Source organism: Artemia sp. Qi Xiang Cuo, chromosome 10 (assembly GCF_049724085.1).
Source record: "Artemia sp. Qi Xiang Cuo chromosome 10, ASM4972408v1, whole genome shotgun sequence".
Lineage (NCBI taxonomy): Eukaryota > Metazoa > Arthropoda > Branchiopoda > Anostraca > Artemiidae > Artemia > Artemia sp. Qi Xiang Cuo.
In genome coordinates this window covers 30556744-30573708 of record NC_142803.1, presented here as the reverse complement: position 1 = coordinate 30573708, position 16965 = coordinate 30556744, and the positions used below count along the sequence as shown (strand labels likewise).

The following is a 16965-nucleotide window of genomic DNA, read 5'->3' as shown; positions in this document are numbered from 1 at the left end:
TATATTTATTTGGGATGTAAGTTCACAAGTTCAGGGAAATGGAGTGATCAGGTGCAAATAGCGAGTTGGAAGGGTCAGAAGGCTTCATGGGCGTTATTGAAGAGTCCCCTTAGGTATCTAGGACTGGCAGATATTAAGCTACAGAAGAGAATTTTTGAGACGAAGGTAGGCCCAGTTTTGAGTTACGGTGGGGAAGTTTGGGGTTTTGAAAAAGGGGAAAAAATAGAGAGAATTTATTTAGGAGATTTCAGGAGACTTTTAGGGCTAAGCAGAAAATTTAATAGTCTGGTGTTAAAGGGTGATCTAGGATTGTTTTCGTTGAGGGTAAAAAGATTGGTTAGAATGATGGGATACTGGGAAAAGGTGATTGGTTTCCAGAATAATAGGTTAGTAAATGCAGCTTATCTGGAGGTGTTGCAGGATAGAAGGAAATGTTCATGGACTTCCCAGGTGAAATCAATCTTAAATAGTTGTGGGTTATCAGGTGTTTGGAATGAAGGGAAGGGGATAGGGCTGGAAGTAGGAAATGTAGCAAAATTAGTAAAGGGAGTGCTTGAAGATCAGGAGATTCAGAAATGGCAGTGTGAAGTCGCAGCCTCAGTGTCCCTCAGCATTTACAGGCAATGGAAGGAGGTCTGGGGATGTGATAATTATTTTAAAGCGGGTTTAAATAGTGAAGAAATTAAGTGGTATATATCAGGGAGGGGCAATTTTCTAGCACTTGGAGCAAGGAGGAAATATTTAGGGAGGGTAAGGGTAAAGGAGGGTCCTTACTCATGCCCTATGTGCAGAGAAAATGGTGAGGATCTGCTTCACTTCATGACCCTTTGTCCCGAATTACAGGATTTAAGGAAGAATTATTTTTTGTTAATGTGGGGACAAGTGAGTGGTTGGTTTCAGTAATGGGATCAAAAAATTATGGGACAATTAGAATGGTAGCAAAATATATAAAATTGGGTATGTCACACGGAGATAGAATTTTGCAAAGGGGGTGGGGTGAGTGTGCAAAGTATTGCTGAATGTGTGTACGTTGTTTTCTTGTTTGTTATTTTTGTAGTCATGGCCCTTGATAGGTGTAACATACATCTATCTATTTATGTTAGTTTAATGGTATTGTGTGGTTTATTATGTTTTTGTAATGTTTTGTGATTTTGCGTTGTTATTGTTATGTAGGCTACCATACTTTGCTATGAGTGTTATAATCATGTGCTATTATTTTGTGTGATTTTTCTTTTTTTGACATGTCCCAAAGTGGTTTTTATTGCAATAAATATATATCTATCTATCTAGGGTGTACGGATTAAGATTATACGGTAAATATTCCACTTATATAGATTTAAAAATTTTGGTTTAAATCTATATAAGTGGAATACTAGTAGAGGTACGGCTAATTTAAAATTATGTTTTAAGTGTTTTTTGTTCCCAACTCTGTCGAGGTATTAATAATAATGGTATTAATAATAAAACCTTGAAACTTGAATCTTCAGCTTTGAAAGATAATAGTCTTGTATAAATTAACCTTTTTGCAAACCTCTGTTTTTGCCCTGAATATAGTAAATAGCTTACATGGGTTAAATGATGATGAGCTTGACTAGCCAAATCGAAGACCAGATCCTTTAATCCTTGGTCACTAGTCCCTCGTAGAACAGAGCTTTGCGATACCTTATGATTGGCAAGCAGCTCAAGGGGGAGGTACACGACACCTTGTTTCGCATTGATAGGTATACCACGAATCATATTGACCAAACCCTAACGAATGAAAAAAATTAAAGTAATTAGATTGTTGACCAGCATAAGTTTTTTTTTTTTTTTCAAAAATACAACATTAGCCTGACTGTCTGGTTAAATGCAAGACCATAGAGATATTAAACATACAGAGAGGTCGAAATAAGCCAGTGTTTATGGGTATCAGTTGTTTCTTTCTGAAACCCGAACTCTTATGGCATCAGGAAATAGGAACTCGAGCCCAAAAGCCCCTAATCCCTCTCTATCAAGAACTAAAAGCTGTTTCAAAATCTTATTTTCGGCCACCTTCACCGTCAGGCATAACTCATCCCTTCATATGCAAGAGACCCCTACGTCTGCCGTGCTCGTATACTTTCGACATTTCTACGGAGAAAAATCCAGTGTTTCATGGTGTCCAAAGAAAAAAAAAATGGTGGGATATTAATTCATTATAGTTTTGGTGGGTAGTCGAAGCAAATAATAAGAGCTTAGAGGGTCAGATTAAGACCTTGCAATACTTCTAGTCGGATGTGTATTTGGGGCCCAAACTAACTGGATCATGTTTTTACTGAAACACCAAAGTAAGTATATTAGGGATCCCAAATTGAAATACATTTCCAAAAGGCAACACTTCCAATTGCGACCTCTTATCTCTAATAAAGGGTCTCAAGTCGTAGCCTGAAATTAGGGCCATCTTACTTTTTCCAAGATAGTGACGTTTGTCAATTACGACACATTTTTGAGAAATTGATGACAATTTAAAAATCTTGCTCTACTGGATCATTAAAATTAAGTCTCTTGTCTTTTTCCATAGATCCGAGCTTAGTGTCAAGTATCCAGTAGTGCGATATTTCTAAATTATCATAAATTTCCGAAAAATATATCGTACGATCGCAATTATCGACCAATCAGTCTTACCTCAGTAATTTGAAAACTACTCGAAGGTATAGTCAATTAAGCCATTATGGTTCATTTAAATACTAATAATCTACTATCACTTAATCCCCGTGAATTTCGTCCCAATCGATCAGTTGACACTAACCTCATTGACACATACGAGCTAATCTCAAAACTTATGGATGAGGAATCTCCTGTTGACAAGTTATTACTGAATCTAGCCAGAACATTTAATAAAGTTTGCCATAGGAGACTAAACTCTAAACTCTGTGCAATGGACATCCATGATGATGTGGTCAACTGGAGAATGCAATTTCTTGCCAATAGAAAGCAGGTGATAAGGGTATTTGGAGACAACAGATCAACCTTCTTCTCGGAATCAGCAGATGGAAAAAGTGGAGTATCCCAAGGAACAGTTTTGAGTCCAACTTTATTAAATATTTGCATCAACGACACACCTTCAATCATAGAGAATAACATTTTATTGTATGCAGATGATTCCAAAATAATTAGTCCTGTTCATAACCCTCGAAGTGACATAGCCATCCAGGCTGATCTTGATGCAATGTCAAAGTGAACAAAATCCTGGCGGCTTGAATTTAATATCAAGAAATGCAGTGTCATCGTTTTGGAGCAAATAACCCTCTGTGTCGGTATTTTATGGAATCCAGCGATGGTTCAAAACAACTACGTATATGTAGTCATGGTGAAAAAGATCTGGGAGTCTTGGTTCATGATAAGCTCAAGTTAATTTTCATACACAGTCTGTAGTAGCCATTACTAACCAAACTCATGGTTTAATAAAAAAGAAAACATTCTGCAGTATGATCACCAAGCTCTTAAAGGGCCTGATCAAACCGAAATTGGAATTTGGGACGTGTGTTGCTAATCCAGTGAATAAGAGTGATATATCAACTCTAGAATCAGTGCAGCGACGTGCAACTAAATGCATAATAGGATTTCAACCTCGATATCCTACCCAATTATATAAGCTCAGACTACCATCTCTCACATATAGACGTAGGCGAGGATATGTAATAATGACATACAAGTTAGTACATGACCGGAGTGTGATCCCCAACCTGTTCCAGAGAGTCAGTTCACCAAGTACTAGAGGCCACCCCTTGAAGCTTTATCGAAAACATGCTAACACCAGGCTGCAAAACAAATCCTTCTCTAACTGCATAGTCAGCTCATGGAGCTCCCTTAACCAGAATGCTATTATGTTACCCAGTGCTGAAGTCTTCAAGTCTGCAGTTAACAAAGACTGATGCAAGAAACCTTGTCTCACAATATGGGATGAACCTAACGAGTTGAATTATCATTATCAGTGACCGGCGTTCACAGGACTTGTCCTTATTGCTGGCAAGCACGATCTAAGGTAATTTAAGGTATTTGACAAACTCTAAACACACTCTTCAAGCATAAAACTCTTCACTCTTCAGGCATAGACACACTAGCCTATTTGGTAATACAACCTTGGATGTATGTTGCCTCATAATATGAATTTTCTGCGGATGACAGAATACCAGAAAAGAATTACGCCTTTTCGGCTACTATTTTTCCAGGAAGAAAGTTCCAGGCTAATCTCAGAGGCATATGCAACCCTTCCTGCGGGCAGAAATGTTTCAGGTCTATGGAACCCTTAGGATTTTCTTGTTACTAATTATTTTAAGTCGACTGGCATATTCTCTGAAGCACAAGTAGCTTGAATACACTTGTTCAAAAGGGATACACTACTTCCCTGTCTTTCCGTGCCCAGAAACGTCTTTTTAAGAAGAGGGAAAATGGAATAGATATTTATTTTAATGAAATCCTGGAAAACATTGATGACATTAAAAGGCTTTAAGTTTCGAAAGAAGAATTTTTACTTAGCAAACAGATTGAGTGATAAGACAATCTATAAAATATTGTTAAGACCTGTCCAGAGAACAGAGTGTAAGTCTAATTGTGTCGAAGAGAGATTCTCTGAATCTAGCTGCTGATTTACCGTCATTGCCCCCTTGATATTGATGAATACTTTTCATTTGGTACATTCATAAAAAAACAACCCCACTTCCCTAGATTTCGAAAGATAATCTTTGTCCATTCATTAAACATCGAAATAATCCTTGCCACTCTCCCCCGCTCCCTCTCATTTACGTGAATAGGCGCTACTGACTAGTACTATCCACTAGCCTGAAAAGAAAATACTTATTTAGGAAAATAATTTTTTGTATCTTCACTAAAAAATTGAATAATCCTTGCCCCCCCCCCCTCACATTTTCATGAATAGGCGCTACCGACTAGTACTATCCACTAGCCTGATCCAACTCTATCAAACACAAAAGTATAAACTAAATATAAATTTTTTGAATTATTTAATTAATAAATAAACTGATTCAACTGGCATGACATGTTTTCCCGTCAAAATAATTTTGATGGAAGGGGGGGGGGGTTGCTCCCCCCCAAAAAAAATATTTTGAAAATACAATTTTTTGGCAGTTACATTACATTTCAAATACATTTCATTGAAAATGCATTTTCGTTGAAAAATCAAAAATCAAACACAAAATTACGCCCCTCTAAATTTTGAAAAATGTATTTTTCCTACCCTCCCTCCCTCCTGTAGTTTCGTGGATTGACGCCCCTGGGAGGAGGGACTTCCTGGAAAAAACAAAAACCTACAAGTTATACAAAAATACGTATTATTTTATGAAAAAGAACAAAATTATGAAATTAGGGGTATGGGGAGACACACAGGGATGTAATCCAGAGTCAAAATGATCCTTACAGAGCTAACTTAGTAGTACCATGAATTGGCATAATCAAACTGCCTTTAAAACGAACTCACTTTTAAGTTCGGAAAAGAACAAGGTCACCATTGGCCCCTACCTAAATCGGCTTAATTCATCGAATGATTTACCCAATTCCCTTTTCCATGACTTCGTATAGCGTTTATATAATTACTATGTAAAAAAAGAAAAGAGCTAAACTAAACAACATAACGAATATGTAAATTTATTAGCAATACCATTTTCTTCAAGTGGCTATCCAAATAAAAAAATTTAATAATTTCTTCTGCTGCACACAGTCTATATTTTAGTGGATATTTTCGATAGGAAGTCTCCCTAAAAACAAAAACCTCTTTTGGGTCAGCTAACACACAGGTTCAGAGGCTGGAATGAACAAAGGTTTAGACACGGTCTGCACCAGAAAATATTTCCGTAGGTTATTTCAAAAACGATTTAGAAAAGATTTCTACACAATTATTTAACATAGTACAGTTAGAGTAAAATTTTAGCAAAATCTGGTAGCCTATGAAAGAGCAGGGCAAGATGCCGCTATAGGAGCCGAAGTGGTGCAAACCTGGACTGAAGCTGGGAATCCCTTCCTGGAGCCATAAGCAGGATGGGAGATTTTCGATTCTATGCCTCAAAATCTATGCCTCAAACTTGTAATTTAATTCGCCAATGGCTATACAAAATAGGCTATAAAAGAGGTTATTAAAAAGCCTATGAAAGAAGAGGACAAGATGGCGTTATAGAAGCCAAAGTGGTGCACATCTAGACGAAAGTTGGGAATTCATTCCCAGAACCATAAGCAGGATGGAAAATTTTTGGTTCTGTGACTCCGAAAGCTCAAGATATAAAATTTGTAGTTCAATTCTCCAAATGTTGACATTTTTCAAAGTTGTGCCTTTCCTCCCTGGGATGAATTCCTCCTTAAATACATATTCCATTTATACAGCAAATATTTTCAAAGCGGGATTTAACCCCCACCCCCAGAAAATTTGAGACCCTCCCAAGGGCAATGGGAGCCCCTAATAAGCGTTAACAGGTCTACAAAGAACATAAACAAACTGTTCTCCTTTTAAATTGATTTCTTGAAAAATTTGGTTTACCTCGGAGCGGTAGGGAAGCTGTGTCTCTAAATTTTTAGCTAAATTATGGGTTATGAGCCATTTCTCCTTCATGCTTCTTACGCATGAAATTCTGATCAACGACAAAAAGTCTGCTCGATTATCGCTTATACAAGATTTGCGGCTGATAATTCTCTTTCCTTTTGGTTTTTCGGAGGACATGCTCATTATTATTAAAAGCTGAGACAAATAAAACAATCATTAGTACAAAGACTGAAATCTGTTTACAATAGCTCTTTTTTCTAGAAAAAACATACTTACTAGCTTGATCAAATATTTTGTCTTATACCTGATGAAAAAATCGACTTCCTTTTTTTTTAATTGATCAGTTGCTTCAAAAAAAGAGCGTTTTACGGCAAAACTATTTTAATTCATATGCATCTTCCTCAATTATTTCTAGGGAAGAGAGGTGAGAGTCCTTTAGGAAAAATGTCATCCTAATCCCCCCCCCCTATCGCGCAGCATTGTAGTCTGTTTTACCTGAGCTTTCCCAATATGACTTGCTGCATGATCGGCGTTAACATTTTTTACATCTAAAGCCTCAAGAGTTAAATACAGGATTGACGAAACGCTCTTCTCTGCGTACTCCTCGGCCGATTGTATACTACTAAATGATTTATCTTTCATATTGTCCTCCCTGGCTTCAATTATTCTCCTGAAATACCGTTTAGACAGCTGATGTCGCTGTAGTGCCTGTAAACAAGAACAAACGAAATTTCAATAGCGAGCAACAGTTTATTTAATTTAACTTGATTGTTGTTCTTTGTGGGATAGAAAAAGTTAATTTGGCTAAATAAGCCGCAAAACATTGAGGGTAGTAAACTTGCAGAATTTTGACAGAACCAAAAAAGGAAAGAAAGAAAGAAAGCAGAAAGAAAGAAACCAAATATGACCAAAAATGTAACGGATTATTTTCAATTTAAAAAATCTAATAAAACTTAAATTATTCAAAAAAAAAAAATTATAATGAAAAAAAGAATAAGCTGATAAGATGTAAATGGCACTTCGCAACTAATTATAAAAATCTAAGTTTCTGTAATCTTCTATTGACAACAAAAATAACTATAATTAGTTGAACACACACTATTAAATGCGCAGAAAGAAACAAAGTCACGCTCAATTTTAAACTGTCCTGTCAACGACAATTTCTATACAATAAAGACATGCTTTTATAGATAAAGAGAAATTGAATCCCTAGGTGTCGCAAGACTTTTAGAAAATCAATTGCATGGTACTAAATTAAAAAAAATTTGGAGTAATTATTATATAAAACAATAAATTCATGCAAGACACTTATTTGGACTAAGTAAAATGATATGTATCTTTATTCCTGTTGTTTTACTTTCATCTAACGCCATCTACTTCCTTCAAATTGTGTAAGTTGCTAAATATTTGAATAATTTGGATCGTTTCGAATTTCAGTAACAAAACAAATTAACAGTTTTATCTTCTTTTCGTGCCCTATTAAAGATATTAGTATTTTCGGCTGCCGCCTATCTATTTAGAAGCCTTTTGTTTTTATTTAAAATTTTACAGACAATGCGACCAGAGAATCAGCCAATGAAAGTGCGAGAAGACTGTTGTTTCAACACAGCACAGGAAAACGCTGTTTCCGATTGGGTGATTCATATGATATAGAATATAGGAAACTTATACGAGTGGAAACTGGCGCTAGTATCTAAAAGAATAGTCACGCACACCATCTAGCATTTGGCCTAAATTTGCTGCATACTTGTCTTTTCAAGTACTTTAAAATACAGAGGAGGATAAAGAAAGCCTAATTTTGCCTCAAGTAGCCTGACGTCCACGGCCCAAATTGATTTACCAAGATTGCCCCAAGCTAACCTAGGCATTCTTTGTGCAGACTGGATTTTGCATTAAAATACTCCTTGGAAATGGAAAACGTTAATTAATTATCATTTGCTGAGAAATTTTAGCTTTAGTCCTATGCATTGTAGATTTAGTATCCAATATTCTTTGTATTTTCTATTTTTTTTAAGCGATGTCACCAGATTCTAAATGCAAAAGGTGCTGGTAGTTCTTAATCCCTTTATTCCCTCTCAAACCAAACTCTCCCAAAATAAGACAAGTCTTAAGGGTTTTTAAAGTCTAACACTAATTTTAGTTATCAGCTAACACCTTTAGCAGAAATGTACTTTTTTGGCAAGGAAGTTTGACGTTTGAGTGAAACTGATTCATTTATTATCAGCCTGTTATGTATTAATTAAAAAAAAACTTTCCGAAAAAGAAGTTTTTCAAAGAAAAGTAAGGCCTTTTTAAACTAAAGATCAGCTAATACAAATACCTGCTAAAATTCAAAGTCAAAATGACCAGAAATTACTATTAAAGAATAAATGAAACCCAAAACGAACAGAAATCAAATAAACAATCATAGCAAAAACATACAACAAGCAATAATATAAATGAATAAGTAAATCTTAAAGCGAGTACCGTAATGCTTAAATTGAATATGCAAATCAAGCTTAAAGCAAAGAAAAATATTTTTCTATTGAAGTATAAATGAAACTCAAAACGAAAAGAAATTAAATAAACAAATAATGCAGACAAACATACAATAGGTACGAATATAAATGCATAAATAAATCTTAAAACGAGTGAAACTTAAATTGAAAATACAAATCAAGCTTGAAACGAACAAAAATCACTGCAAACAAGAGTTTGGGTATTGCCTCCTTTTCTCACTGTAGAAGTCTAACACCTACTGCATCATTGGCGCTTTATTGAAAACTGTACGTGTCTTGAACAGTCTGGGAAAGTATAAGCACAATCAAACTGAAATTTTGAAATCTAATGACACTGATTTTTCATCCATCCGTTTAAGAATTTAGTTCACGGTAATTTTATTTTCATTTCCAATGCCGTAACAGTTGAAAAAGAAAATATTTGTAATAAGATTCACTTTCAATGAATCGCCATTGATGCAGTAGGCTTTAGGTTTTTACAATTAAGGAAAGGGGCAGTATTCAAACCTTTATTTGTAGTGAAACTATTTTTTCTTGAACAATCTTAGAAAGAACTAATAAATTAAACTGAATATCTGGTGCATAATGATATTACTTGCTGAAAGACCATCAATTCAACCATTTACTGTAATTTTAATGTAAGTACAAAAAAATATTTGTAATATAATTAGTAAAGCACCAATGACGCCCTGGGGGGTTGTGTCGACCCCGGAGTTTTAATATATGATGTTTGAACTATTTTCAACAAAATGGTCATTTCGAAATTTTTATCGAAGGGGTTTGAGGTAAAAAGTCTTGGGGTGAGGGGCTAGTTGCCCTCCGATCTCTTTTGACTGAAAAAGCGAACTAGAACTTTTATCTTCCAAACAAATGAGCCTTCTCTGAAGTTTATACACGCATCCCTTCTATAAGAACCATATTTGCCCCCAGGGCATAACTTACAATGCCTACCCCCGGGCCCTGGTTTTTTTTTGTCGACACCGGATTTTTGTTATCTGCCCTTTGAACTATTTCTTAACAAAATAGTCATCTCAAAAATTCTATCGGCTGGGTTCGGGGGAAAAGCAGTGGAGGGGGGGGGGAGGGGCTAGTTGCCCTGCGATCACTTTAGACTCTTAAAAAGTGAACTAAAACTTTCAATTTCCAATCAAATGATCCCTCTTTGAAGCTTATACGAGCATCCTTTCCATAAGAACCATATACGTCCTCAGGGTACACCTTAAAACGCCTGCCTCTGGGCCCTAGGGGGAGGGGGTAGACACAGGAAATTTTGTCATCTAACCCTTTAGCTATTTTTAACAATATAACTATCTCGAAAGTTTTATCTGATGCATATGGGGGGAATGGGCGTTGGGGGGGGGGGGGGTAGCTGCCCTCCGATCACTTTCGACTCTTAAAAAGTGAACTAAAACTTTCAGTTTCCAATCAAATGAGCCCTCTTTGAAGTTTAAACGATCATCCCTTCCATAAGAACCATATATGCCCCCAGGGTATAACTTACAACGCCTGCCCCCGGGTCCTGGGGGGTTGTGTCGACCCCGGAGATTTTGTTATCAGACTTGAAATATTTCTTTAAAAATGTCTATCTAAAAAAATTTTATCTGATGCATTTTGGTAAAAAAAAAGGGCAGGGGGGAGGGGTAATTTGCCCTCCGATCACTTTTGACTCTTAAAAAGTGAACTAGAACTTTCAATTCCCAATCAAATGAGCCCTCTATGAAGTTTATACGAGCATCCCTTCCATAAGAACCGTATACCCCCCCCCCCAGAGCATAACTTACAACGCCTGCCCCCCGGGCCCTAGCTGGTTGTGTCGACATCTGAGCTTTGGTACTTGACCTTTGAACTATTTTTCCGAAAATAGCTATCTGAAAACTTTTATCTGATGTATTTGGGAAAAAAGGGTGTGAGGAAGGGGGGTTGTTGCCCTCCGATCTCTTTTGACTCTGAAAAAGTGAACTAGAACTTTTAGTTTACGATAAAATGAACTCTTACTGAAGTTCATAGGACCATTCCTTCTATAAGCGCCATACTTGCCCACAGGTCATAACCTATAATCCTTTCCTCCGGGTCTTGGGGGGCTTTGTCTACACCAGAGTTTTTCTTATATGATCTTTGACCTATTTTTAACAAAATGGCTATCTCAAAATTTATATCGGATGTATTTGTAAAAAAGGGTGTGGGGGGGAGCTAGTTGCCCTCAGATCGTTTTTGACTATTAAAAAGGGTACCAGAGCTCCATATTTCCAATCGAATGAGCCCCTCCAAAGTTAATGCGACGACCCCTTCCGTATGAAGTGCCTCTGGGAAAAATAATAATAAATAAATAAATAATAAAACATTGGAGCCGTATGGTCTTTACTATAGGCAACGCTATAGCGTTGCCTCTGACACACTTCTTCTTGTCGGTTTTTAGGTCATTCCAAACATGGACCAAGTCATTGAGCTCATGCTAAGCGTCCTAAAATTTTTGTAACCTATATTCTTAATCAAATTTACTAACAAACTGACAATTATACTAGAGTTTCGGCATTTTCCACTTTTTCATTTCAACTAAGAATCCATCAACCAAATAATAAGAATCGCCAAATACATTTTTTCCAATGTAATTGCTATTTATGCTTTGTATTTCTTCTTTTTATGCTATATGTTAAATTGCACAAATCAATTTGTAGTTCTTGCATTCTCTTCTCGTTTTTATTTCTTCTGTTCCTTATTTTTAGATTCTTGCCGTTTCTGTTTCTAGATTTTCACTTGCACTGACTTGACCCAAGGACTTACGCCTCAACAAATTGATCCAGGAGGGATGACATATTTTTCTACTCTTTTCTTGGCCCCATAACACCCTCCAATTCCAAACAAAATAGGTGTTGCGCTTGGCCTAGTAAACAATTCCTGAAATTTTTGAGCCGATTGGACACCCAGGAACTAACATGCCCCTCTTTTTCCACCACAGAACATATTCATAGACAATTACCGACTTACATAATTACTGACCATTGTCCTAAGGCCTATATGATCATGTCATCCCTGGAAGCAAATTTATTGGACTTTTCTACTATTTTGAACAAACTACCAATCTCAAAATTGTTATCTGATATCACTGGTAGCCGAGTACCACAAAGGAGTACAGAAAGAGGGCTGGTTGCTCTCCAATCACTTTCGACTCTTAAAAAGGGCCCTAGGACTACCTATTTCCAATTTAATAAGCTACCTCTCAGGTTTTCATGATAGCCCCTTCTATACGATGTGGTTGGGTGAAAAGAAAACAACAACAGACGGCAGATACAGGACTCTTTACTATAGGGGGCATATGGCTGCTTAAAATTTGCACAAAGTATAAAAATCACGCATACGAAGTGCATAGCTCTTTACTTAGACAAAATTAGAGAGTTGCCTCTGATTTAGTTTGTTTTTTCTCTACCCACTTGAAAAGAAGGGGTGTAGAAAATTGGGAGGATGCTTATTCTATTGAAAATTTAAAGAGCATTTTAAAGTACCTGAAAAGACATGTCTACACCAGTTTCGGCTCAAAAAAGTAGATAGTGCTGGTGATTTTCCTTTAGGATACTTGCGCCGACTTCCGCTCTTGTAAGTTTCCCATGCCCTTTTGTTTGAATGAAAAAAGATAAATCATCAATGTTTCAAAAAGATAAATCATCAATGCCCTCAACTTTACTAAAGCCTATACTAATACATGCATGGCTTCCCAGGCACTTTAAAATTTAGGGAAAGGTAAAGAAATCAGACTTCTGTCCCTAGTAGGCCTTCCAGCTTAAAGGCAACTAGCCTACTTAGCCTGCCAAGATTTTCTCAAGTTAGCCTAGGACTATTTTACGCAGGCTAGATCCTTATTTTAAATAATTCTTGAAAAAAACTGATCTTTTTTCCTTACAGAGAAATTTTTGCTTTACTTCTTTAGTGTTGCAAGTTGAATATATCAATTATCCAATGTTTTCGAAGTATTTTTTAATAAAGACGGTAGATACTGCATTAATAGTGGCGCTAGTAATTTCAACCCCTATCTTTCCAAATTGAAATCTTTGAAGATCTAATTTTTATAAGTTTTCCATTGTCATTCGTATGAAAATTCACGACATCTGTGAAAGAAAAAAAAAACTTACCCGCCAAATCTCCATCCCAACAGGTTGAGCAGATGGCCTTCCGACGAAAACATCATCAATCAAATCTTTCCAAAACTGTAGTCGCATTAACCCTAGTTGCGTTTGACTAATGCTGTCTCTGATAGACGCAACCTCTATATTAAAAGCTCGAACAGCAATGCTTGATGACCGTGCATCACCATTAATAAGCAGCGATGCTAAGAAGTTTTCATAGTCACCTTTCCTAAAATATAAGCAAAATTAAATCTTACCAGGACAATTTTTTTTAATTTTATTTAACATAATAAACAAAAATGTAAACCATTACAGATACAAATCACTACGCTAGAGAAAAAAATAATTTTTGCTAACGCTTAGCGATTACATGCATAAACATTCCTAGAGGCACCCTAAACTGATAAATTGAATTTTACGAACAAAAATACCTACATAAACATTCCAAGAAGCATTCTAAACTAATAAATTAAATCAAACAAATCACCTTCTCTTGAAGACCCCCAGGATAACCGCCATCCAAATACAACTCCATCCACCCCCACCCCTTCAACCCACTCCTCTCCTCAGCCCTATAGCCCACTCACATCCTCCTCCCCCAAAAAACCTAAATGAATAACCGCAAAAACCGAATGAATAATCCCAATGAACAAATAACCACACAAAATGAATAACCATACAAAAGATAAAACAATAGATACTGCTATATTTAAATATATTAAACCTAAAATAAAAAAAAATCACAATAAATAATCAAGTGAAACTTAAAAACAAACATAAATTACCATAAATAAGAATGGGGCTGTCCCTCTTAAACCCACTTAAGGTCAGAGTTTCATTTGCGATTTATTGAAATTACTGTGCTTTACTTCCAGGCATCAATATCAGTCTACTTTCAACAGTCAATATGCTTTTATTAGTCTAATTGCCAGTCAATTTCTATTCATACTTTCTTCCTTTTAAACATATTCATTTCGAATTTACAGAAAATATATTGTTAAATCATTTACTGATTCGTCAATTCAAAATGTTGCTTCAACAAACTATACAGATTGCTTTAAAAATTACCAACATTTATTTTAGAAGTTTCATTGAGGCATTAATGTCCTATGTGTTAAGAACGAAAAACAAACCCAGGGAGGAGCTTTTTAAAAACAACAGTAGGTAAAACAATGAGGAATTAACCTAAGACAGTGAAATTTTTATCCCTAAGTAAACATTTCGGCTCATGAAATTTTTATCCCTAAGTAAACATTTCGACTCTATATCCGAGGGCCGTTATCAGCAAAAAGTATAAAAATAAAATGAAACTTAAAATAATGTACAGTACATAATCATTAAAATTAAAACAATCCTAGAATCATCCATTCAAAGAAGTTCAACCAGGAGTTATATTTAACAAAGAACTTCTTTGAAATAGTAAAATTTGATAGAAAGTCACAAATGTAACTAGACTTAAGCTGCTTGGACAACGTGTAGTGTTGCACCACTCTTTGGTCAGCATTGCCAACAAAAGCACTGCAAGCAGTTTTGGCCTTTTCAATATCAATTAAACGCCGTGGCTGACCTCCTTTTTAAAATAGTATGTGAAAGAAACTTTTTGTAGAAAAAAAATTATGACACATACATTAAAGACAGTCTCAAAATACACTGTTTTTGCCTGATTCCAAGTTTATTCTCTATTTCCCGACAGCAACTCGATGTTGCTGTCGATGCTGCTAGTCCGAAGTTCTGCTTCCATGCACATTTGTGTCGCATGCAAAACCTACTTCATGTACCTCTGGATATCCAGCTAGCCACCGGAGAACTAAATGCACCTAGGGACGGTTGGCTTAGCAGTCCTCTTCCAGAAATTAATTGCTACGAAAGGAACTAAAAATGCCTCGGATACCTTACCCACTTTCCTTATTGGACCCAGGCATGGCCAAAGACACACCCTTTTGAACATTGCTGACCAAGGTGGTAGAAATGTTGGCACTTGGAATGTATTGCCACTGAAAAGGCCTGGTTCAAAGCTTCTCTTAGCGAAAGAATTAAAAAGATATAAAGTGACAATTGTAGGAATAACAGGAACACGCCTCAGTGGAAGCGGTGAACAAGACATTGGAGAAGGACGGATACTACTCTGGTCGTCAGGGTTGAACTCAATAGCTGTGCTTGGAAGGCTCTACTATCATTCACACCTATCTCATCACGTCTACTGTGAGAATCGACGGCAAACACGGGAAGATAACTATATCTGCTATGCACCAACAAACAATACTGATGATGAAGAAAAGGACGACTTCTAAGCGTTATCGTCCTTTGAGCTCTCCACCGTGCCGCCACACGACTACCTCTTAATCCTAGGAGATTTTAACGCCAGTATCGATAACGGCACTGATCTGTACGATGCAGCTGTTGGACCCGTGACGGTGGACAAATTGAATGATAATGGTGAACGGCTGCTAAATTGCTGCATTACCCACGCCCTATCAGTCACAAATACATTCTTTGTGAGAAAAGATATTGCGAAGTACACATGGTACAGCAGCGATGGCACAACAAAACAGATGCTTGACCTTATTATTGTTAGACGACACTGGCTCTCGTCTGTCCATAACAGCAACTCATACAGAGGTACCGAGGTCAGCAATGCCGACCACCGTCTTGTTTCTGCAAGGATCAAACTTCGTCTAAGGGCCAACAAGAGTAACTCCTCTTCCTCCAAAAAACTAGACACCTATCGATTGCAGCATGATCCCTCGGTTCACGCGCGGTATATGGTTGAAGTCTCCAGCAACTTTGAGGCTTTCCTACTGTGTTCAGAAAGCGAGTCAATGTAGAACACTTTACAGGACAGTGATCTCACAGCAGCTACAGAAGTTGTGGACTCGAAGCAGCAAAAAAGGAAAGAGTGGATAAGCAACCAGACGTTAGAAGTAATCGAGCAGACAGCGAGCGAGACTATGAGGAAACATGATGCTCTAAAGACAGCTAAAAAAAACGTAGTTATATGCTCTACAAGGACAAGAAAGACTTTATAACGAGCAAGAGCCAATGAGCTCGAGTTAGCTGCATAAAAGAAAGACATTGGCGGAACATTCAAGATCCTGCGTGAGCCGACTAGCCAACAGACCATGGCGTCCGTAAGCCTGAAAACAGCGAATGGAGAAACAGCATGCGATCAGTCACAATGTCTAGGTCTATGGGAGAAACACTTCGATAAGCTACTAAATTCAGAAACGTCAGATGGCATTGACTCTGCCCCTGCAGAGGCTACCCCAACCCCCAACGACACCGATTTTTTGCCAGAGGATATCAAATCCACCTTAAAAAAACTCAAAAATAACAAAGCCGCTAGCACCTGTGGCATCGCTTCAGAGCTACTAAAAACAGGGAGCCCTACGATGATACTATGGCAACAATTGATATTCAACATCATCTGGCGCACTGAAGCAATACCGTCAGAATTGAAGAATGGAATTCTTATGCCGGTGTTCAAGCACAAGGCCAGCAAGACGGACTGCAGCACTGTAATGCAACAAAAAGCGCATATAGCTTTCATCGACTTCAGTGCTGCCTTTCATACTGTAGACAGACAATCCCTGTGGCTAATCCTGGAAACTTCAGGCCTACTCACAAAGATGGTCGGCCTCTTTAAAGAACTTTACAGCAATATAGAAAGCGCCATCCTGGTTAATGGGAAGTTTTCTTCTTCCTTCCCTATCAACAACGGAGTACGGTAAGGATGCGCTGCTGCAACTAAGCTGATTAACAACGTCATCAACCACATTCTGAACGATAAACCGGGAGGATCCTCTCTTATATTGACTTTGCAGACGATGTAGCTGTCCTTAGT

At 37.1% G+C, this 16965-nt stretch overlaps 1 protein-coding gene across 3 annotated transcripts in view; it reads right to left on the bottom strand.

The window, feature by feature from the left end:
- The window catches only part of sicily (NADH dehydrogenase (ubiquinone) complex I, assembly factor 6 homolog sicily), an 81013-nt gene that overhangs the window by 10143 nt on the left and 53905 nt on the right, over nt 1-16965 (bottom strand). For 2 of the 3 annotated variants that reach the window (XM_089096180.1, XM_089096181.1), the window contains 3 exons: nt 13131-13353; nt 7004-7216; nt 1567-1749 (listed from right to left, as the gene is read on the bottom strand). In XM_089096180.1, the coding sequence (XP_088952306.1) occupies nt 1567-1749; nt 7004-7216; nt 13131-13353 (619 nt within the window). The remainder of the gene's footprint in view (nt 1-1566; nt 1750-7003; nt 7217-13130; nt 13354-16965) is intronic. The other variant, XM_089096182.1, reaches the window with a different exon arrangement.